The 21,706-nt window shown below is 38.3% G+C and overlaps 4 protein-coding genes across 7 annotated transcripts in view; 2 read left to right on the forward strand and 2 right to left on the reverse strand.

Moving 5' to 3' along the window:
- Positions 1-21,706, forward strand: part of LOC141381669 (BEN domain-containing protein 5-like) — a 495,902-nt gene that overhangs the window by 131,155 nt on the left and 343,041 nt on the right. The gene's annotated exons all lie outside the window — the stretch shown is intronic.
- The window catches only part of LOC137490953 (uncharacterized), a 245,143-nt gene that overhangs the window by 82,403 nt on the left and 141,034 nt on the right, over positions 1-21,706 (forward strand). The gene's annotated exons all lie outside the window — the stretch shown is intronic.
- Positions 1,771-13,787, reverse strand: LOC110439473 (uncharacterized). Of its 3 annotated transcripts, none has more exons than XM_068220605.2 (3): positions 13,749-13,787; positions 13,147-13,294; positions 1,771-3,781 (listed from the first exon to the last, which is right to left on the reverse strand). In XM_068220605.2, exons 2-3 carry the CDS (start codon positions 13,277-13,279, stop codon positions 2,733-2,735), a joined length of 1,182 nt encoding a protein of 393 aa, XP_068076706.2. In that variant the 5' UTR covers positions 13,280-13,294; positions 13,749-13,787; the 3' UTR covers positions 1,771-2,732. The 3 variants fall into 3 exon arrangements, 2 of the variants coding, with proteins under 2 accessions (XP_068076706.2, XP_073803829.1); XM_073947728.1 differs by having other exon boundaries at positions 13,577-13,787; XR_012402232.1 differs by lacking the exon at positions 1,771-3,781 and adding an exon at positions 5,959-6,167.
- LOC137490939 (uncharacterized) overlaps positions 20,226-21,706 on the reverse strand; it is a 163,008-nt gene continuing 161,527 nt past the window's right edge. For both annotated transcript variants that reach the window (XM_073947938.1, XM_068219955.2), the window contains exon 3: positions 20,226-21,605. In XM_073947938.1, coding sequence (XP_073804039.1) covers positions 20,809-21,605 — 797 coding nt within the window. In that variant the 3' untranslated portion in view covers positions 20,226-20,808. The remainder of the gene's footprint in view (positions 21,606-21,706) is intronic.

Raw genomic sequence — 21,706 nt, forward strand, 5'->3', positions numbered from 1 at the left:
TCAGCATAGCAGTGGTAGGAAAATCCATGTTTCTGGATGACTGGTCCTAAAGATGTTGTGTAGATGGAGAAGAGAAGTGGCCCAAGAACAGAGCCTTGAGATACCCCACTGTTTAGATGCTGTAGGTTGGACACCTCTCCCCTCCAAGACACCCTGAATGACCTGTCAGAAAGGTAAGATTTGAACCATTGTATAACAGTGCCCGCAACGCCCAGTGACTCGAGCGTAGATAGCAGGATCTGGTGGTTTACAGTGTCAAAAGCAGCTGACAAATCCAGCAAGATGAGGACTGATGATTTAGAGTCTGCTTTAGCCAGTCTGAGATCCTCCACGACCGAGAGCAGGGCAGTCTCAGTTGAATGGCCTTTTTTTAAAGCCAGATTGCCAGCTTAACTAGACTAAAAGCTTACCTCTTGGAAATGTAGCAAGCTAAGCTAAAAAATCCTTGGCAAAAGTAGTGTAGCTACATCCAAGCTAATTTTACAATATTCATATTTAAATCGAAGCAACTTAAATCCAAGTCAATCATATCTTAGTGATCAATAAAACTGTCAATGAAAAATAATTTAGTTTAGTTATTTACTGTAAATATTATGTTGTACCAAACAGAAACAAATTATGTTATATAACAGCAAAAACTAAAAATCCAAAAAACTAGGTGTTACACAAATAAAATACCATAGTTATTTTATTTATAGTAAAGGGAAATACTCTGCAATTAGCATTATATTGTATATATTTTACAACTTTTCATTAATGAATTACACCCTAATCTAATCTCTCTGTCATCTTTTAATCAAGCAAGTTTCTCGTGTCAGCCCAATGATTGTGTGGCTACATCACCAACAAGAGCAAGAGGTGGCAGTAACGCATCAAAAACTTTGTTATCGACCACCGTAAAACAGGAAAAAGAAGAAAATGTCATTCTTCTAATGTAGAAACTTCTTTGTTATTGATCGGTAAAGCTGTTTCAGTAACCGAAGAGGCCTCCGGTGCACAGAACTGCACAATAGGTGGTTGGCGCTGACAAGCAGTAATACACACGTTGTGTTTGGCAACCCCCCATATGGGAGTCTAGGGCCGTAACATCCACTGTCTCTAACGTTAGATTAAAAGATGGATCAGTGCAGCGGCAGCAGTAATAATAATAATAATTCCTTACATTTATATAGCACTTTTCTGGGCACTCAAAGCACTTTACACAATGGGGGGGTTCTCCTCCACCACTTCACCAGTGTGTAGCATCCACCTGGATGACACGACAGCAGCCATTTTGCACCAGCCCACACATGATGAAGCCAATTGAATGGATGCCATGATGGACAGAGACCCCTACTCTTTTTTTACATTTTTAACAACCACACGTTAACATCTTAAGACGGTGCTCACTGAGCAGTATAGCATCCCTATCACTCAAACACACAGACCAAAGGTTGGGCGCCCCCTGCTGGCCTCACTAACACTACTTCCGGCAGCAACCTAGCTTTCCCATGTGGTCTCCCATTCAGGTACTGACCGGGCACAGGCCTGCTTAGCTTCAGTGGGCAGCCATGTGAGAGTTGTAGAGAGCTAGCTGCCGGCTGGTAATGGAGTTAATGTGATTGTCTGTTGTGGTGAAGGAGCTGAGACGAAAGGTAATCTAAGTACCTACTGTCACCCATGGTCATGACTGAAAGGACAAGATCTCGGATACAACCGGACACATTTTACAAAGTGTTATGACCCGCTTGTTTGAGTCGCAGCACAAAAGAGAGATGAGCCAACAAAATAACCTGAATGCAAATGATTTATTATAAAATGTAACTCATAGAACAATCAATCAATGCAACCAACAAATGTCTAGGGATACTAATGAAGATAAAGAACTTAGGATATAATCACAACAACACTTTAACTACATGATATAAGTAATGCAAAACAAAACCATAAGGTTAAAGAATCAATGAGATGGGAGGTCTTGACATGAGGACTCCTGAGTAGCTAACACAACAACTTTTGTATATCCATTGATGAGCAATGCAGGCATCCAATCACGATTTACCACATACTCCAACCTGGATTTCTCATTCAGGGAATCAGACAGATAACATCATCTAACACAACACTAGCTACATGAACACACTGGAGAGTGGATAACAGATGAGATTTCAAGCCGCAGAGGTGCTGTTTGCCAGATGTTTATGAAACTGTTCTTCTCTCAGCTGCCATCATTGTTTACATAAATGCGAGGAGCGCGACACATTTACAACCCCACCTACTGCAGTGTAGGAAAACAGTATACCGTTACTCAGCCTTTTCAAACATTATTCAGACATGAAACATCCTGTGAGAAAATGTTTTGCTGCATTCATGTCATGTGTGCAACTTTTTGTCCATGTGTTTTTTAAGCTGCTGCGAATGAGCGAAACTCTGTAGACACTGATCAGATCTGTACGTTTCTCTCCAGTGTGAATCCTCTTTTGTGTTTTCAGATGTGTTAACTGATTAAACCTCTTGTCACAGTTTGAACAATTGTACGGTCTCTCCAGTATGAATCGCTTGGTGCAGTTTTTGGAGCTGAAATAAAAGTCTTCTCACACTCAAAGCACATATACTCTTTCACACCAGAGTGGACCTTCATGTGTTTATTAAGGTTTTCTGATTGGTTTAAGCTTTTCCCACACTAAGTACATGTGAATGGTTTCTCTCCAGTGTGGAAGTCTATGGGCATAAAAGTCCAGTGTGACCGCAGCTTAAGTGCAAGTGAATGGTTTCTCTCTAGTGTGGATCCTCATGTGTTTATTAAGGTATGATGAGCAGTAAAAATTCTTCCTACACTGAGTGCATGTAAATGGTTTCCTTCCAGTGTGAATCATCATGTGTTCATTAAGGTGTGATGATTGGCTGAAGCTCTTTTCACACTGAGTGCAAGTGAATGGTTTCTCTCCAGTGTGGATCCTCATGTGTCGATTAAGGGAGGATGAGCAGTTAAAACTCTTCCCACACCGAGTGCATGTGAAGGGTTTCTCTCCAGTGTGGATCCTCATGTGTAGATTAAGGGAGGATGAGCAGTTAAAACTCTTCCCACACCGAGTGCATGTGAAGGGTTTCACTCCAGTGTGGATCCTCATGTGTAGATTAAGGGATGATGATCGGCTGAAACTCTTACCACACTGAGTGCAAGTGAATGGTTTCTCTCCAGTGTGGATCCTCATGTGTTTATTAAGGTGTGATGAGCAATAAAAATTCTTCCTACACTGAGTGCATGTAAATGGTTTCTTTCCAGTGTGAATCATCATGTGTTCATTAAGGTGTGATGATTGGCTGAAGCTCTTTTCACACTGAGTGCATGTGAATGGTTTCTCTCCAGTGTGGATCCTCATGTGTTGATTAAGGGATGATGATTGGCTGAAACTCTTCCCACACTGAGTGCATGTGAATGGTCTCTCTCCAGTGTGAATCCTCATGTGAATTTTAAGTTTGCTTTTGCTTGCTAAACTCTTTCCACACTGAGTGCAAGAGAATGGTTTCTCTCCAGTGTGGCTCATCATGTGTACATTAAGGGATGATGAACGGATGAAACTCTTCCCACACTGAATGCATGTGAATGGTCTCTCTCCAGTGTGAATCCTCATGTGAATCTTAAGTTTGCTTTTGTTTGCCAAACGCCTTCCACACTGAGTGCAGGTGAATCGATTCTTGTCTTTCCTTTTCAAAATATCATCAGTCTGTAAATGAGTTTTTTCCTCAGTTTTGACATGATGTTCCTCCTCTTTACTCCCCTCATTCTGTTCAATTAGGTCTGAAATAAATAAATAAATAAAACATTAGTTTTTATTAAGTCTTAAAAACTCTCATCAAAAGCTGAAAAGTGAAAAGACACTGGAAACATTGGCTACACACTGTAATTTTGATGCACATTAAAAGTAAAATAAATCAGATCATATTTTGTTAAATCCATTAACCTGTACATATTAAAGCAGATGGAATTCAATTCATCTTTATATATCTAGTGCTTTTACAACGTAAATTGTGTCAAAGCCGCTTAACATAGAAGTTATAGTAAATTAAAACTGTGTCAGTCCACATAGTTATGAGAGTTTCTCATAAAAGTAATTTTGGTCATATTGATAAGACAAAGAAAAAAAGCTGTTAATGGCCTATTAATATTCGTGTATATTCACTATTTATTTTTGTATTTATTCATATATATTCAAGTATATGAATACTTGTTTATGTGCCTGACTGGTAAACACATCAGAAAAAAAGTTCTGGGGTAACAGCTGAATTTTTGCCTTGCAGACATGAGACATACCTGTACAGCATCTGCATAAAGGCTGGAATGTGCACGTACCTTTCCCCTTGTGTGTTGTTGGGTCATTTTAATCTAGTCTAGGGTGATTTTAAGGTTTATTTGAAAAAAAATCCTTCTGTGTTTCAGCAAATTAACTGATATTTGGGGACATCCATTTTTTGACGTATTCTGAAAAAAAGCTTTGAAATAAAAAAAATTAAAAAATTCAGTACACTGTAACGTACAGTCCGTAGATAAAAATTACGTATTGATTTTATAAAGGGGTCTGAGTCTCCTCTGCGTGGGCTTATGACTCCTGGTGCCACATAGGCCATACTCACACTATGTACAGTTGCCTCGAACCAGGCCAAGGCATGCTTGTCCCCCCTCCCGTCTCCCTTGATGGCCCGCACTTACACCACAATCAGGCCTAGGCACGCTTACGTCATTGATGCTGCGCTGCGTTGTTCAGTAGAGAAGCGCTCTCGCTCAGCACAGTGGAGAATTCTCTAGTTATTTCGTTTTAGTCGTTTGTTATGCAGTGACATGCAGTCAAATATTTCGCTAAACAGTCCTTAGGGATGCGATGACAAGCTGTCAGATATTTTGCCGAACAGATCCACCACTTTTGGCGCTCATAAACAATCTTAAAGCCCTCGTGGTGCAGGAATGAGGAGGTTTGCTGAAGGTGCGCAGCTGTCGTGCAGTGAGGTGTTTGTGTCTTTATAAAACTACGGCAGTTTGTGTTCATTGAACAGTAAGATTGATTAATAGATCCATATGAAACAGTCCCTTAAAACTCACGTCCTGCTTTCAGTTTCGGGCTTTGGCACGTTTTGCACTCATACTACAAGCCCAAGTAAACCACGCTCATGCCCACCTCTTCCAACCGGGCCAGGGCCGGCAAAGTGAACCGTTCCTGAGCCCGATTCAGCACACTCGCACTTCTCAAACGATCTGAGAAACGGGCCTGGGCACGGTTCGGATAGTATAGTGTAAGTACACCCAAAGTCTGTTGATGCACTTCTTAACACTTTAGTGTTTAGTATCAAAATGTTCCTCCTGCCATTTTACAACACATGATGCGTAGCGCATGATCATAATCACCACGGCTTACATTAATTAATGCTCTGATGTAATGTCTCTCCACATGCTTTCGGGCGTACTCTTATTTTGCATATTAGCGGGCCAGAGACAAAGAAAAACTCCCGCTCAAACTTTGCCAGGAGACTGTTGGTCAGTTGTTGGGAAAAGGGGTTGTGGCCAGACCAAAGTTTAAAAACCCAGCTTTCGAGAGGTGCACCCTCTTTTAATGGGGGCAGACCACATTTTTCTCTGACCGCGTGGCTCATCCGAGCCCACATTTTCTTATTTTTCCGGCAAAGTAAAACTCAGTTTAAGTTGTGATCGCGTATCCTCCGAACTGCATTGCAAACTCCACGCATCAAGAAAGGACATCAAAGGAATTCCAGCACATCGGAAGAAACTTGCAGAGAGAGAGACCGAGAAATCCTAAACTCCAGGTACTTTAGTAATGCGAATAAGCTGTGCCTCTTTATCAAAAAAGTGTTTTTACAATCTTGGTGATCCTTAATAGTGTGTGAAACTGAGGTAGATTTGCCACTCTTTATCTGAACTCTCTATTTCCTCACTTTTCTGTTGTCACGAAATACAGGGAGACCCAATTGCAAGTAAAATAATTATTTATTGACTCAGACAGAATGACAGAAGGAAGAACGCAGGAAGATGATGAGTGAGTCAAGCGAGCAGCAGGAAATGTAAATCGAACAGGGAGCACTGAAGAACAAGATCAGAGAGCCGCCAACAGAAAGGTACAAGAGTCCAAACACAGAGCTCTCCCCGCGACACACGACCAGAACTCAGCGACCGGAACCTGACAGGACACAGACAAACAGACGTGAAGAAAACGAACTGACACTGTGAGACAGAAACGCTGAACATATATAGGCGCGGTAATGCGCTGCACCTGTGGTCCACTGATTACAGCTGAGCGGTGCTGCGCACGGCAAGGCTGGTGACAGCGTACACGTGACCACCCAGCTGATAAGGTAAACACAACTGACAGCAACGCGACTCTAACACAGACACAGAGACACCCAACACACACACTCATACACGCATATACGTAAAACGCATAACGCACCACACCGTACACACACACACATACACACACGCAGACACATCATAGAAGAACAGACAGATCCACAATCGTGACATCTGTTTTATAGACCCGTATATACCTACATGCAGTATACATTTGTTCTATATTTTATGCTTGTTCGTTCCCTAGTAGCAAAGAATTCTGGCCCAGATTTGGCAAAAAGCTGGCACAGCAGGCATTCATCCGGCACTGGCATAAAGCATGTGGGCCAAACATGGCCCGGGTTTGGCAGAGGTGGCACCGTTTTTAAGGCGGCACACAAGATTTGGGCCAGATGTAAAACGTAGTATTTGGCCCAGATTTAAAAATTTGATAAGTGGGCCATGTGAGTTTGGCCAGTCTTGACCCACATTTAAAATACACTAAAATCATTTTTGAGTAAAGAAAAAAAATTTGACCAATCAGGTCACTTTGAGAAAAAGCGTGCCCATAGTGTGCCTAAAGCGCATCACTCCATGGGTTTATCAATTTCATTGCAATCGTGACACATCAACCTATCTGGCCCAGTTCAGGCCCAGTTATGAGTTATTAACTTGGCTGAGACTTGGCCCAGATATGGTCTGTGTTTGGCCCTTGTCTGGAAGCCAGATTTGGTCCAGTCATGTACCGTAATTCACTGCAGCATGTGGGCCAAGCAAAACCTGATTGTGTGGGCCAGAGCTGGGCCAGAGAAATTTTGCTATGTGGGTTATATGTCAGACTAGTCAATAAACCCTATTATAATCAAATGGATTGTATTGTTTGCCTCACAGAAAAAGTCACTGAAACGATAGATTCCCTACAGCTGCTATAAAGTTGATCAAAACTTCTGAATGATTAATCTACTTCACAAGGAGTAGCAATAATTCCCTCTCTAAATAAATATATCATTACAGAGTCTGCTCGGGCGAGGTCTAATTATATTTATTTGGTCAAATTAACAATAAGTTAATCCAGAATGTCAATAATTAATAATAATTCGTTGATGTTGATAATTAATATTTATAATCTGAAAGTCTGCTCGGCCGAGCGGGCGGATTCATATACAATTATATATTTGTTTAAACAAATGACAGAAGATTAAGCCGGAATATTAATAACTCATTATTATTGATTATTAATTTTCATAAACTTTCAGAAACCACATCTACAACACTCTGAGAAAAATTTACTCCCTTTTTGTTATATTCATGGCCGTTTTTTTCTGTATTGGCCTCTATTATAACACTTTTTTATTGCAAAGCCATGACAGCACGTAATCATGCATGTTCCGGCTGGGTTCGCCGACGCCTGCAACCTTCACATCCACACCTCCACATTCGCCATTCTCCTCTCATTTCCCTTGAACCCTCCGCTCCGTGAGTAAGAAGCAAAAGTTTTTGTTTTCTTTGCCCAAATTTTCATTAAATTTATTTCTCTTCTTTTTTCTTCCCGTACTTATATTGTCATTATTATTTTTTCCCGGATCTGCTGGCCTGAAATGATTTGAAGTTTTTTCTTTCACCTTCATTTGAGTTAAAAGTGCTGAGGGTTTTGTGTTTCATTGTGATTATTGTTATATTGTTTGTTTTGGATTTCCGGTTGGAGCGGAGATGGCTCCAGCGAGTGATAACAGTGCGGTCCTTCAAGCTATTGATGCACTAAAAATTGATTTGAATGTTAAAATTGAAGAAAAGGCCGTTGCACAGTCAAATGAACTTGCAAACAAATTGACCAGCTTTGGACAGAGTTACGCAATGCTGTGGAGCACATTAATGCAAGAGTGGAAGCAGCGGAAGAGCGAAAGCCTGGTCTGGAGTCTTTGTTGGGTAGATTCTCTGACTCTCTTACTACCCTGGAAAAATCGTTTAGTATCGTGAAAAAGTAGCTGGATGTGCTGAGAGACCAAATCGAGGATCTTGAGGAGAGGTCTCGCCGCTCAAATCTCTGCATTACAGGAGTTAAAGAAGGGCAGGAGCACGGCAGACGGGTGACGGAATTTGTAGCCGGTCTCTTGAAAGATACCCTGAACCTCAAGAAGACTCCACTTCTGGACTGGGCACACCGCACTCTACGCAGCAAACCAGTGGATGAACACTGCGCGCCTTCGTGATTAAATGTCACCATTTTTCCAAAAACAATGATATTTTAAAGAAAGATATTAAAATGAAAGCAATTACGACAGCAAACTGGGCTGTCAAAGACTACACAAATGTTAATGTCACCCTCCAGTTAACATTTAAATTACCGCTATATGGACTTCAAGTGATCATGACATCAGTAGAACTGGTAGGTGACAACTGGGCTAATTCCACATATCTGGAGTAGTAGTCACCACCAACAGGTATGTTTTGTTTTCCAGCATGAAGCTCTTTCCTGGCACATGAACAATGGAGTAGGAGTATTGCATCAGCCACATTTAAATCTTTGGATACGAGAGGGAAGAGCATCCAGAGCTTGTGATCCCAAGAGACTCAGTAATGGCCTTTGATCGGTCTCCATTTCAAAATGCTTGCCAATAAGAAAGTCTCTGAATCTTTCACACGCCCATGTGAGACCCAATGCCTCTTTTTCCACTTGTGCATACCTCTGCTTGGTCCGGGTGGCAGATCGTGATGCCTATGGTATAGGCTTCCATCCTTCTTGCCACCTCTGCATTAGGACGGCCCCTAGTCCATAGGACGAAGCATCAGCTGACACTTTGCAGTCTCTGTTTGTCATAAATCGCTAAAACAAGTGCAGACGACAATGCATCTTTCAGAGTTTGAAGTGCTTTAGCCTGCTCTGTGCCCCAAAACCAACAGTTCTTTTTCAACAGCAGATCGCGAAGAGCTTTGTCTTTCTCAGCCCGTTGGGGAATGGACCTTCCTAGCTGATTTACCGTTCCCAGGAAGCTCCTTAATTTGCTTACATTAGAGGGCTGTCATGTTTCTAATAGCTTCCGTCTTTATTGGGTCAGGACTAATTCCTTTGGCTGAAATTATGTGTTCTAAGAAAATCCACTTTGCGCTTTACCAGCTCCCAATATAATTTAACTTGGAGAGGTCTACACATATTCTAACTGCACCTGACATTTTCGGGACCACAACCATCCCAGCACACCAGTCGGTTGGCTCCTCCACTCTGCTAATTAAACCCAACGTCTCCATCTGATACAGCTCCTCTTTACATTTCTTATTAGAGGTAGTGGGATTTGTCTCAGAGTTTGAATGAGAATGGAGTGGCTCCTGGTTTCACACTGATCACATATGGTTGTTGTACTTCTCCTAAACCACTGCACAATTTTGGGTAGCTTAGCTTTAGTGTTTTAATGTCAATGCTGTCTAATCGTGCCACCAGCCCAAGCTTTGTAATCGCCGGTCGGCCCAGAAGGGCAGTGTGCAAATTTCTAATTACATACACATCGTCCTCTGAGTGTTTTCCACCTCTTTAAAGAGAAGCCTGCCAACTCCCACTACATCCAAAGCAACTTGCCCTGGCCCAAGTAACGGCCATGTCACATGTCCAAGGGCAGGTAGTTTCTCCTTATAATGTCTCTTAATATTTTTTTTCTGGAACGACAGTGACATCGACCCCTGTATCTTAAATGACACTTGTTTTTGACTAATGTCTATGTCTACCATCCATGGGTTGCCAGATCCATCAATGTTGCCTAAAATGTTGCCTTACTGGCAATTTCCAAATAACATAACATACATACATCCAGCTGGACCTTTTGTGTACTTATAGCTCCCTCTAGTGGCGTTGTATAGCCAATGCCAACCTAAAGATACACAGCAATAACCCCACACTGGAGATCATTAATAATATAATAACATTAATACTAAAACGGTGAAGGCAAAACAACATTTCAGATGTTTTATAGTGTGGTCAGCCTGCTGGTTTGTCCATTTGCACACATTTTCATCATCATATGATCTTATAACAAAATCTTTTTAATGTGGATAGTGACATTTGTTCAGTAAAAGTGCTTACGTAGTTTTCGTAAGTTTATCTTTTCTTATTGAATAAAAAGTTTATCCAACTCAGTTTTGCGCATGTTTTTCATGCTTATATTTCAAAAGTTATGTGCATCATGAAGTTTCTATCAACCGATTTTTTATGCTCATGGCCTATCCAAACTACACATAAAAATAGGTGGCTGGAAACATAAGGCTAAGGCAAGAAATACCGCTTCATCTTTAAATAAAGGGAGGAGACCGACAGAAACCCGGAGTTTAGAGAATAAAACCTGCTCCTGACCAGGTTAGATTCACAGAGTAAGTGACCTCGGTAACTGACTCAGAGTTGAAGTTACCTTTCTTTCAGAAACAGGCTTACCCTACTTTCTTAAGTTTGACAAACCTGCCATTTTGAAACTGAAAACCCAGAGTTTTTTCTCATTTCAGGGTTAACATACTCTGAGTTTTTACTTAACCTTCTATCAGAAATGGGGCCCTGATATCATATGCTATTGTTTTAGAACTTCAGTTGCCTTTTCGAGAAATGTCCAGGAATAATAAACAGCTACTTGCTCTACAAACAAGTGTGTTCATGACTATACATACAAAGAAAAATAATAAAATTAGAAAATATGACTTTGCAACATCAAGCAGCATTAGGCATGGGCCAGTATAAGATTCTGACGGTTTGATAATCTTGAATAAAAATATCACAGTTTCACAGTACTGTGATTACTGCTCTAAAATATATATATTTTTAAATGTCTGGGTAAAAAACAAACACTTTCCCCCCTCTGAACACAATATATATATATATATATATATATATATATATATATATATATATATATATATATATATATATATATATATATATTTTTTTTTTTTATTTATTTATTTTATTTTATTTTTTTTTTTGAGAAACTTTTAAATTATTTTATAGCAGTAAACTTGTCAGATTGAATCATTCTAATGAATCCTGGACTTCTGCTGTCTTCTTTTATTTTAAAAACATTTCTTTATACATATCTTTTCTGCTGGAGATAATGTTGCCTTGAAAAACTTAAAACAAAATGAAAAATAAAAACTTAAATATACCGTAGGGACGGTACAGCAGAATATTTTAGTGGTTTTAAAACCTTGACCTTTTTTAAACCGTGATATACCTTGAAAACTGATATCGTCCCATGCCTAAGTAGTATAACACTGTTTTTAGGATCTAAAAATTTATTCTTTAAAACAAGTGTCAGGCAAATAAATTCCAATGGCGACACCTGCTGGTATGGGAAGAATATGGTCAATACTGATGAACTATTAACTCAAATTTCTGCATATCATCAGTATGCAGTAATCTATTTCTTAAGCAGCTAAAGTCATTTTTAGACTAGTTTGTTGGCCAGTTGTAGTCAGTGCGATGCTAAACGTTATTGTTCCACTATAATTTGTTTGTTTTGTCTCACGTCGTCCCACAACAACATCATATAGTTTTGAATACTGTACAATGTTTTAGAACAATTATTTTAGTGTCCATTTCATTCAGCTTATTTCAAATTGGCGGCATCCACGTTTTCTGACATACTTTAAACCAGGGTTTCTGCAGGTGTCAACAAGTTAAATTTAAGAGTTTAAGACATTTTAAGACCATTATGAATGAAATTTTAAACTCATAAAGGGCTAAAGAAACTTTCAAATGGCCCAGATGAAAAAGATTTTTATTTGCCCTATCAAAAAAATATTAGAATTTAATACATTTATTAATACAATAATAAATAAATAATAATAAAAAAAACAATATTTTTAATATTTTAGCAAAAAGCAAGCAAGCTTTACTTGTATCCACACACTTTTTTCCCTCAAAATAAACTTTCTTTAAAATAAAAAAACAAATGTTTTAAAAGTTTTAAAAACTATAATAAACTAAATCTATGCATCATTCTGTCCAGGTCGATGTGCTCAGCAGTAAATACATGGAGCATGTTTAAACAAATGTTATTGTAAGGAAAATAATTAAATCATTATGATAAATAGAGTTAAAATGACCTTTTTGAATAAAAAGTATACTGTTTTATTGAGATGGATTGTTGGTGATTGTATGTGTTTTAGCCAGATTGGGTAGCAAATCATAAACAAAGGAAAATTAAGGCTTGTTTAAAAAAAAAAGATTTAAGACCTACAGCACAATATTTCAGTGAATTTAAAACTTTTTATGGCCTAAAATTTAGATTTCTCTTTAAACACAATAGCCCTGGTAATTAGTTATTATAATAATGGCGTAATTCAGATACTATCTGTGAGAACTAGTAACAACTACTAGAAACATCTTTAAATCCATATAGAAGTTGATAAAAAAAGGGGAATTGTGATCAACGTGACATATGCAACTGGAAAGTACTAAGCCAAAACTACCACTGTAATAGCAGATATCTTCTATGAGAATACTGTAGGTCAAACATCATCAGCTCAGTTAAACTTTTTTAAATTATTGTTTTTGATTAATTTTATATAGTGCCAGTGCTCAATGACACTTTACAAAAACAGTAGAAGAACAAGAAAAGCAATAACCTTGGGAGGGTAGAGAAAATGGGAGACTAATAATACATAAAGTAATGACAAAAGACATGAGCACAAGAAAGAAACTTATTCCTGTCTTTCAATGAGTGCTTATGTGCATTTAGGAGAACTACACAGCACACTCAGGTCTGCAAGAAGGACTTAATTTAGTATTCTTATTATTAAAATATATCTGAATGAGGATAAAATGACTGAGTTGGTCTTTAAGAATGGAAATCAACCTTTTTGTTCCTGCAGATCTTCCTGTTTGACTGTGAATGTTTCTTCAATCTTCACATCTTCACTCTCCTCTTTAATAAACGCCATCTTTATAACAGTGTGGAGATCAGTTGTTTCAGCAGTTTTCCTCTGCATTTGGACACTTTGTTCCTGTTTAAAATTAACAAAACAATAAAAATGTCCTATTTAAAATGAATAAAACAATGAACAGAAACAAAATAACTTCTCTTCAACACTTGCTTCAACAGTTTCTTTATATGAGAGTCATTAACAAAAATAAATCAGGTAAGTCTGATCAAGAAACAATAGCCACAAATAACCTGAAAAAAAACTAGTAAAGTTACTTCATTTTTCATATGTAGTGATGTATACTTAAAATAAAAAGACATTATGCTATTTAATATATTAAACCTTTATTAAAACACCACTTACACACATTTCTGTTGTTTAAACAATAGCCCTCATTACTGTGAGTAAAATTGTACTACATTGTATTAAAGGGTTAAAATAATATTTTTAACAGCAGGTACATAATTAAGTATCGGATGAAAAACCTGAAACTTTAATCAATCGGAAATATCTGTGTAAAAGTTTTAAAACAAACCTTTCTCCTGTTGAATCAGTGCGGGAGCGGCGCAGCCTTATGACGTCAGACGCAACGCCAAAATAAAAGTCTTTTTTGTTAAGCTTTTTTTGCCACTTACTGTTGCAGTCAGAACATGATAAATTTCTCCCTCCTTTTCCACTTCACACAACAAAGCTGCTATCTCTCTCACATACACAGACATTCAGTAATTGAAGTTGATCAAAACTTTTAATCCAAACATTTTAACATAATTTTAAATAACTTGTTTAATCCACTTTTAAAGCAGAAAACCCCAACATTCTAAAAGCTATAACAAATAGCCTGGTGGGTGTTTTAAGCTGACATTTTACAGACACATTCTTGAGACACAAAGATCTTAAATCTTGAATTAGAAAGTTATGTTACTAAACTTAAATCACAGCATGTTATGTAAAGTTTATCAGACTCGCCAACAGGGCTGGCCCGTGGCATAGGCAGTATAGGCAAATGCTAAGGGCGCTGTACATCCAGGGGGGCGCCAGAAATGAGTGCGGTTAAGTTTGTTTTGTTTTCGAGATTCCTGACACATTTCACAAAACATTTAATTGTATTAATAAATTTAAATTACAAAACAACACTATATACAAAAAAAAAAACATATATACAACTATTTACACACAGGAATAAAAATGATCTTGCTTGAAAGAGGGAACAGTGAGGGACCTAATGAGGGAGAGGAGAAAAGGAAGTGTGGTTCATTCCCTGCAGAGAATGATGCCTCTGTTTACAAAAGAAAAATCTATTTTGTGGCCTCCAATGTTTCCAAATTAAGCAGAACACTGCTGCTTTCAGATATTAATTTATGTATTTGAAATTTTACAAACTCTTTTGTCTGAGGTGGCAATCTCTGCAAGGTGGGAAGCAAACTCAATAGGAAGAGCTCATCCTCTGAGCGTGGAGATGATGACGGACAGTTCCGCAGTGCTTCCAGAAGCTGCCGCTCCACCTCCGGTGGCTCCTCTCTCTGTCTCTTATGAGCTCTTTTTCTTGAGGCTGTATGAAATAATACAGTTTGTACAATGATAAGACAGACAAGGACTAAATTAACAATCGTCACTATTAAGTTACATGAACTATGGATGTGAACATGGTCATTTTTGTCTGTACACACCTGTGGGTAAAGCAGCAGACGTCGAAGAGCCAAGAGGGGAGGCAGAAGCAGCAGCAGGTTCTGGCAAAGTGGATCCAGGCTCACTACCCAGAAAGGATCCAGTCATGTCTGTTAAGAAATGATGGGTATTATTACAATAAAGGTTCTGTCAAATGCATGAATTCATGCTTAACTTCTGTCCATTCACTCACAAGTTAATTTCATGAAAAGCTAAACCATTAATGAATGATGACTGCATGAGCAACAAAAGGTAATATAATTTTTATATTGATGAATATTATAACAATATCAACCTTTGCTAGTTTTCTAGTAACACATATGTTAATATGAGGACAATATATGTGAATTGAAGACAATTCACAGTAATTACCACAATAGTCAGTTATGTCCTATAACTTCATGTTATCTGCTTCACTTACCTAATGTTTTGGAAAGGTAACAAAGTTGAGTATTGATTCATTTAACTACTTGCAAGTTATAGAGTTGTTCATCTATGAATCATATGTTCATTTGCTGCTCATGCAGCAATCAGTATGGTTCAGCTGTTTATCAGAATTATATGTGCATTACTTAAGCATTATTGCATGCATATTATAGCACCTGTAAATTGTCAGGAAAAAAATATGACTACAAATTATACATATGGCATCCGTCACAAAGAAATAACTTTTGACTTTTTAATCATAAAAAAACAAATAATATGTTCTGTTGTCATTACTTGCAAACACACCTGTCTCTGACTTCCCTTCTGCTGCTGTTTCTGTCTCCCCCTCGTACCCTGCGGGCTGACTCTCCTCACATCCCCTATCCATGTTCCCACTTATCTCCCACGGGGACACGAAGGGGTCGAAGAAAGACAGTACCGCAGAGAACTTCCACTTCTTCCCAGACCCTGCTGCTGACCCACTTCTCTTCTCCGTCTCCTTTCTCCTCTCCTTCAAATAAGTGTCCCTCAGACTCTTCCACTTCTTTCTGCACACTTCCTCTGAATAAACAACAAACCATAAGTGGGAAAGTAGTTGTCACATAATTATGGTTTTAATAAGCTGAAGTAGCTGGCTTCAGCTTGCAGTCTCAATACGTAAACACAGACATATATGAGTATTGAGTACTGTTTTATTTACTTACCCGATTGTCCGACCTCCTCACTCACTTTCTTTCAAGCAAGATCCTTTTTACTCCTGTTTCTGTAGTGAAATGAGCTGCTGTCATACAGCTTGGGATGGCCGCACACCACAACGATAACCCGCTCCTCCATTTTAAATTCTGCCTCCTCTCGTCACGTCAAAAGGACGCAACTAGAGCAAGCTCCTGAGTGGTTAACGCGACGCGAATGTCCGCCAAAGTTAAGATTTCTGAATTTGAGTGATTTGCGCGTCAAACGCGCAAAACGCTCAATTCGTACAGCGCCTATCGCACCATTCGCAGGACGTCTATTCGCGCGTTTGCATTGTCTTAACATGTAAATCACTCGCGCTTGACGCGCGCGCCGCGTCCAGTGTGAACGCAGCATTAGAGAGGACAAGTCTGTTTATATTTCACTAGTCTAAATAATCTATTTAATTAATTTAATAAATTAACTATATCAGTTATCTATTTAACTTTAGTTTACTTAGTTAAGATGCCTGTACTAAAGATAATTGTTTTTTCTGATTAGTCTATATTGGAGGTATGTATTTAATTGTTGTTTACTCGGGTATTCTGACTGTACTAAAATGTGAAAACTGAAAATTCTGTGACCATTAACTCACCTTTACTTGTTCCAAACAAGATTTTATTTTATTTTTTTCTGATGTTGAACAATAATATCCAATAACTTATAATCTCTTTGGTTGTTGAAAACAGTAAATGCTGAATTAAGATTGTTCTTTTGTTTATTGTTTTATTATTTATATTGTCAGACAGCTAAAAAAAATTCACTATATGTGTTAAATTAGCTGCGCAAAGCGATTGGCATACAAAAAATCTTGTAAAATTGATAAATATAAAGATTTTACGTTTATCGTGATAAATATCGATATCAACTGATATGTAAAAAATTATTGTGATATTTTTTTTGCCATATCGCCCAGCTCTACTATACAGTAGCGAGAACAACATCAACTGCATTACAAGTTCAAAACAAAAACAACACCTGGTACCGTTTAAACCACTGTACCAGAGTTCCTAAGCTAAGAAACAGTCAAAAAAAATGTAGCAATCTAGCACAGGAAGTACATAAGCAGCATAAAACAAGTAATGACTCTCTTGAATTTCATCATGGACAACATGAACTGGTTGGAGGAGAAACAGCGGACCTGTCGATTTATGTAAAACCGCCGGCCTCTGGGGAACAACAGGAGGACCCTACTATGGAAGGAAATCATGCTACTGTCAATGATAATACAGAATGCATATGTGAACATGAGTAAAGAGATAATCTTTCCCCAGATGAAGGACAATCGGATAATGGAATGGAATGAGACCTATCAACAATCGACTTCTCAGCCTTACTGGAAAGGGAAAAGCTGACCGATAAGCTGAAGGGGACCACTGCTGCATCAACATTACAAATATTAACCTCCAAAGGTGGATAGTAGTCAAGGAAAATGCTGGAAAAGACAAACACTTGAGTAATTGGTTTGCCTCCATATTTAGATCTTGGGGACAATGGTTGATAAAGTTGTAGAGTACTTGGAGGTTACCATACTTGTTTTTGCTTAACTTTGTTGCTGTGTTGTGTCATTCATCAGATCAATGCTAGACAGTGCTGCTGCCACACACATGGTTACTGTGCAAGTACAAGGAACCGTGCAAGCCCAACTCAACAGTGACTATGGCTATGAAAATATGCTTCCAAAATCCTTAGATTGGTCCGTTTATGAGAACGTTACCCCAAACTTGGTGTGCCGTAGTTCTTGTTTTTATGTTATTCCTGTTTTGTGGAAAAGTAAGGGAGATAGTGTATAACATGTATTTTATTTTCTTTGATTTCAAGCGTAGACAGACCATTAGAATAATGAATAGTGTTGGCAGGTAGTTAGAGGATATTTTGTTTTTTTATTTTGGCACTTAGACTCTTATATATGCCAAAAATTATTCCTATACAATGCAAGTACTCTTATGTTGTTTTCTATTTTCTTTTTCTATTTTTCCTCTCTTGTTCTTTGTTATCAGAATGACACGAATGAAAAAAGGGTTTCAAGCAGGTCATTATCTGTGCTACGAGACAGAAGTGCAAACAGAAGGACCTGAAATTAAGGATTTTAATCCTATAATCTACAATATTATCTTTTAATACTATATTGGTTATGTTTCTGGGTATGAAATGGACATTTATCGAAGCTGCAGGGTTCACATACTCACAGGGAAAGAGGACTTGAACTGAGTGCTTAATGGAACCAACGATCATCTCAAAGCTGGCGAATGCTGTAAGAGTAGGCTCTACTGGTGGTTTAAAAGCCTGCTGCTCGCTCCAACACCAGACAGTACTTAGTAGTACCTCTGGCAACGTGGGAGAAATCATCTTAAGACCAGTAGACAGTATCTTTTAATCCTTTCTAGTCAAATAAAGGGGGAGATATTTGGTTCTGCCTCTCCACTGGAGTGCAGCATAGGGATGTTGACATTTGGTAAAGACTGTGAAAGGCAACTTTGTGTTGCATTAGTGAGGTTGATTGTACTGATATGTTGGTACCTTATGCTGCATTCCGGTTGAGGGTTAGGAAAGAGACTTTCTTCTGATATAGTCCCTCTAAAGGCTGATTTATACTTCTGCGTCAAGCCCATGCTTATGCTACGGCGCTAAAGCATAGCCCTACGCCGTGGCAATCGCTGACGTGCACCTCTCAAAAAATGTAACTACACATCACAACGACGCGTAGCGCAAGCTCTGTGATTGGTCAGCTTAGTAGCGCTGACGAGTCTGGGCGGGACTGAGCCGCGTAAGCCCAATAGAGCAATTGTTTACAAGTGTGGAGTCCCGTGAGAGAGCTCCAGATAAAAAGTTTTGTTTTGTGTTTACCTTATAGTAAAGTTGTTGCACGTCCGCCGGTTTCTGCTTCAAAAAGAGCAAGTTTGAGTCACTTGTACATTCAGGAAGTGTTCAGGAAAAACAAAGCACCAGCGAAGAAACTCGACACAGAGGAACATTTACACCTCACTGCCAACTAGCGTTTCGGAAGTGTTAATGCAGACCAACAGAGACTGCGCAGAAGTATAAATGCACAGCTACGCGTTGAATATTTAGCAGACCAGAATATTTTTTCCACAACAATTTACAGTCACTTGTCCAAAAGTCTTTGAATAAATCATAAGGTATGAACTCCTATTTTATAAATATACAAGGGCAATTATTGTCTATTTGCTCTGTGCGCTGCTCCAGATAGCCAAACAAGCTACATCATCCTTTACCTTAGGTTCTTCGCAACAAAATTAGTCCATTTTCAGCTTTTTCTGTCCTTGTGTGAATGAGTAATCCCCTGCTATGTCTTGTAAGTGCCAAATGCAATAAATTTGGGTCATGAAATTCCAAAATTCAAAAAAATACGATAACGTATTTACAAAATGACATTTTTTTAACTAGTCATTTTTCAAAATCTTTTGTTAGACTTTGCACATTACTTTTCTAAAAAAAAATTTACACACACACACACACATATATATATATATATATATATATATATATATATATATATATATATATATATATATATATATATATATATTATTGCAGTTTATACTTTACATTTAAAGTGTGAAGGCCGTTTGGACATTGAAAAATAAAATGGAAAAAGTCTTACTGGGCTATTTGCTTTTTTGATATAGTGTTATGATTTTGATGTGGTTATGAAGAAGTAAAATTATGATTTTTGTGATAATAACCTTTGTAATATCTTGTTTTTCATTTTTGACAGGTAGGAAACTTGTGTTGTTTTTCCCACCTTTCGGTTGAACTAAAATGATTCTTGCATACTACATGATTAAGACAAAATTATTTTTTCTCGTGCGTCCTGACATATGCTGGTAACAAACAAAAACTGTCCTCAGTTTGATAGAGCACACAGGGCCTGAGTTATGCACTAAGGCTGGCTTTAAAAAAAACAAAAAAAACAAAGCTGTTTGTGTTGAGGTGGTTCATCATAGGACAGACAACATATATAATAATAGTTAGCATTTAACAGCAGTGTTTTTTGTAATTTCAAAGGGTTTTCTTTAAAATGACATTAAGATATTGCATTTATTGTTCTGTATGTGGGTGTGGTGAGACTTTAAATTTAGGTAGGGGGAAATACTTTTTTTTTTGGCATGTTACCTTCTTCCAGTTGGAATAGAATAACTCTTGCATGCATTATTATAGAGAGAAATTTATTTTTCTTGTGTTTACTGACACCTGCTGGAAAGAAATGGAATTTTGATGGAGCACACAAGGCCTGAGTTCCACATTTTTTAACTTCAGTTTATATAAAACAGTATTTTATGAAATTTCAAAGGATTTCTTTTAAAATCATACCAAAGTTTTGTATTTATTCCTATGCATGTGGTTATGGAACACTTTTTAAATCGGAATGCCAAATTCAGGCGGAAATACCCAAAATAGCCCAAAAGCTTAACAGGTTAATTACTGATGAGCTGCTGAAACTCATCCCACACTGAAGCTGCGGTCACACTAGAGTTTGAGCATGCGACATTTTGTTTTATGGTGCTGCGAAAAGGGGCGGGATTCAACAAGATTATTAGACATTAAAAAACGTGAGCGATTGTCCAGAGAGGTCATGTTTTGATCTTCGAGTCAAGTAATGCGATTTCGCAGGTCAGAGTTCACCAAGCTTGAACTCTGCAACGCAGTGAACTGTAAAACTTGACCCACAAACTTTCGTTTACAGTCTGGCGCATTTGCGTGCATATGAATGGAAGTCTATGGGGAGAAAGGTCTAGTGTAACTGTGGCTTAGGTGCAAGTGAATGGTTTCTCTCCAGTGTGGATCCTCATGTGTCGGTTAAGTTGTGATGATTGTATGAAACTCTTCCCACACCGAGTGCATGTGAATGGTTTCTCTCCAGAGTGGATTCTCATGTGTTCTTTAAGAGATGATGAGCGTCTGAAACTCTTCCTACACTGAGTGCAAGTGTATGGTTTCTCTCCAGTGTGGATCCTCATGTGGTGATTAAGGGATGATGATTGGCTGAAACTCTTCCCACAGAGAGTGCATGTGAATGGTTTCTCTCCAGTGTGGATCCTCATGTGTTGTTTAAGAAATAATGAGTGTCTGAAACTCTTCCCACACTGAGTGCATGAGAATGGTTTCTCTCCAGTGTGGATCCTCATGTGTTTATTAAGGTGAGATAAGCAACTGAAACTCTTCCCACACTGTGAGCATGTGGATGGTTTCTCTCCAGCGTGGATCATCATGTGGTAATTAAGGTGTGATGATTGGCTAAAGCTTTTCCCACACTGAGTGCATGTGAATGGTTTCTCTCCAGTGTGGATCCTCATGTGTTGATTAAGGTTTGATGATATGCTGAAACTCTTCCCACACTGAGTGCATATGTATGGTTTCTCTCCAGTGTGGATCCTCATGTGAATCTTAAGATCGCCTTTTCTTCCAAAATTCCTTCCACATTGAGTGCAGGTGAAACGATTTTCGTCTCTTTTTTTCAAAATACCATCAGTCTGTAAATGAGTTTTTTCCTCAATTTTGACATGATGTTCCTCTTCTTTACTCCCCTTATTCTCTTCAATTAGATCTAAAATAAAAAAATAAAAATAAAAAAACAGTTTTCATTAAGTCTTCAAAATCTCATAAAATGCGTAAAGGTGAAAAGACACTGGAAATATTGGCTACACA

The sequence above is a fragment of the Danio rerio genome, chromosome 4 (genome assembly GCF_049306965.1).
Source record: "Danio rerio strain Tuebingen ecotype United States chromosome 4, GRCz12tu, whole genome shotgun sequence".
In the NCBI taxonomy this organism is placed as follows: Eukaryota; Metazoa; Chordata; class Actinopteri; order Cypriniformes; family Danionidae; genus Danio; species Danio rerio.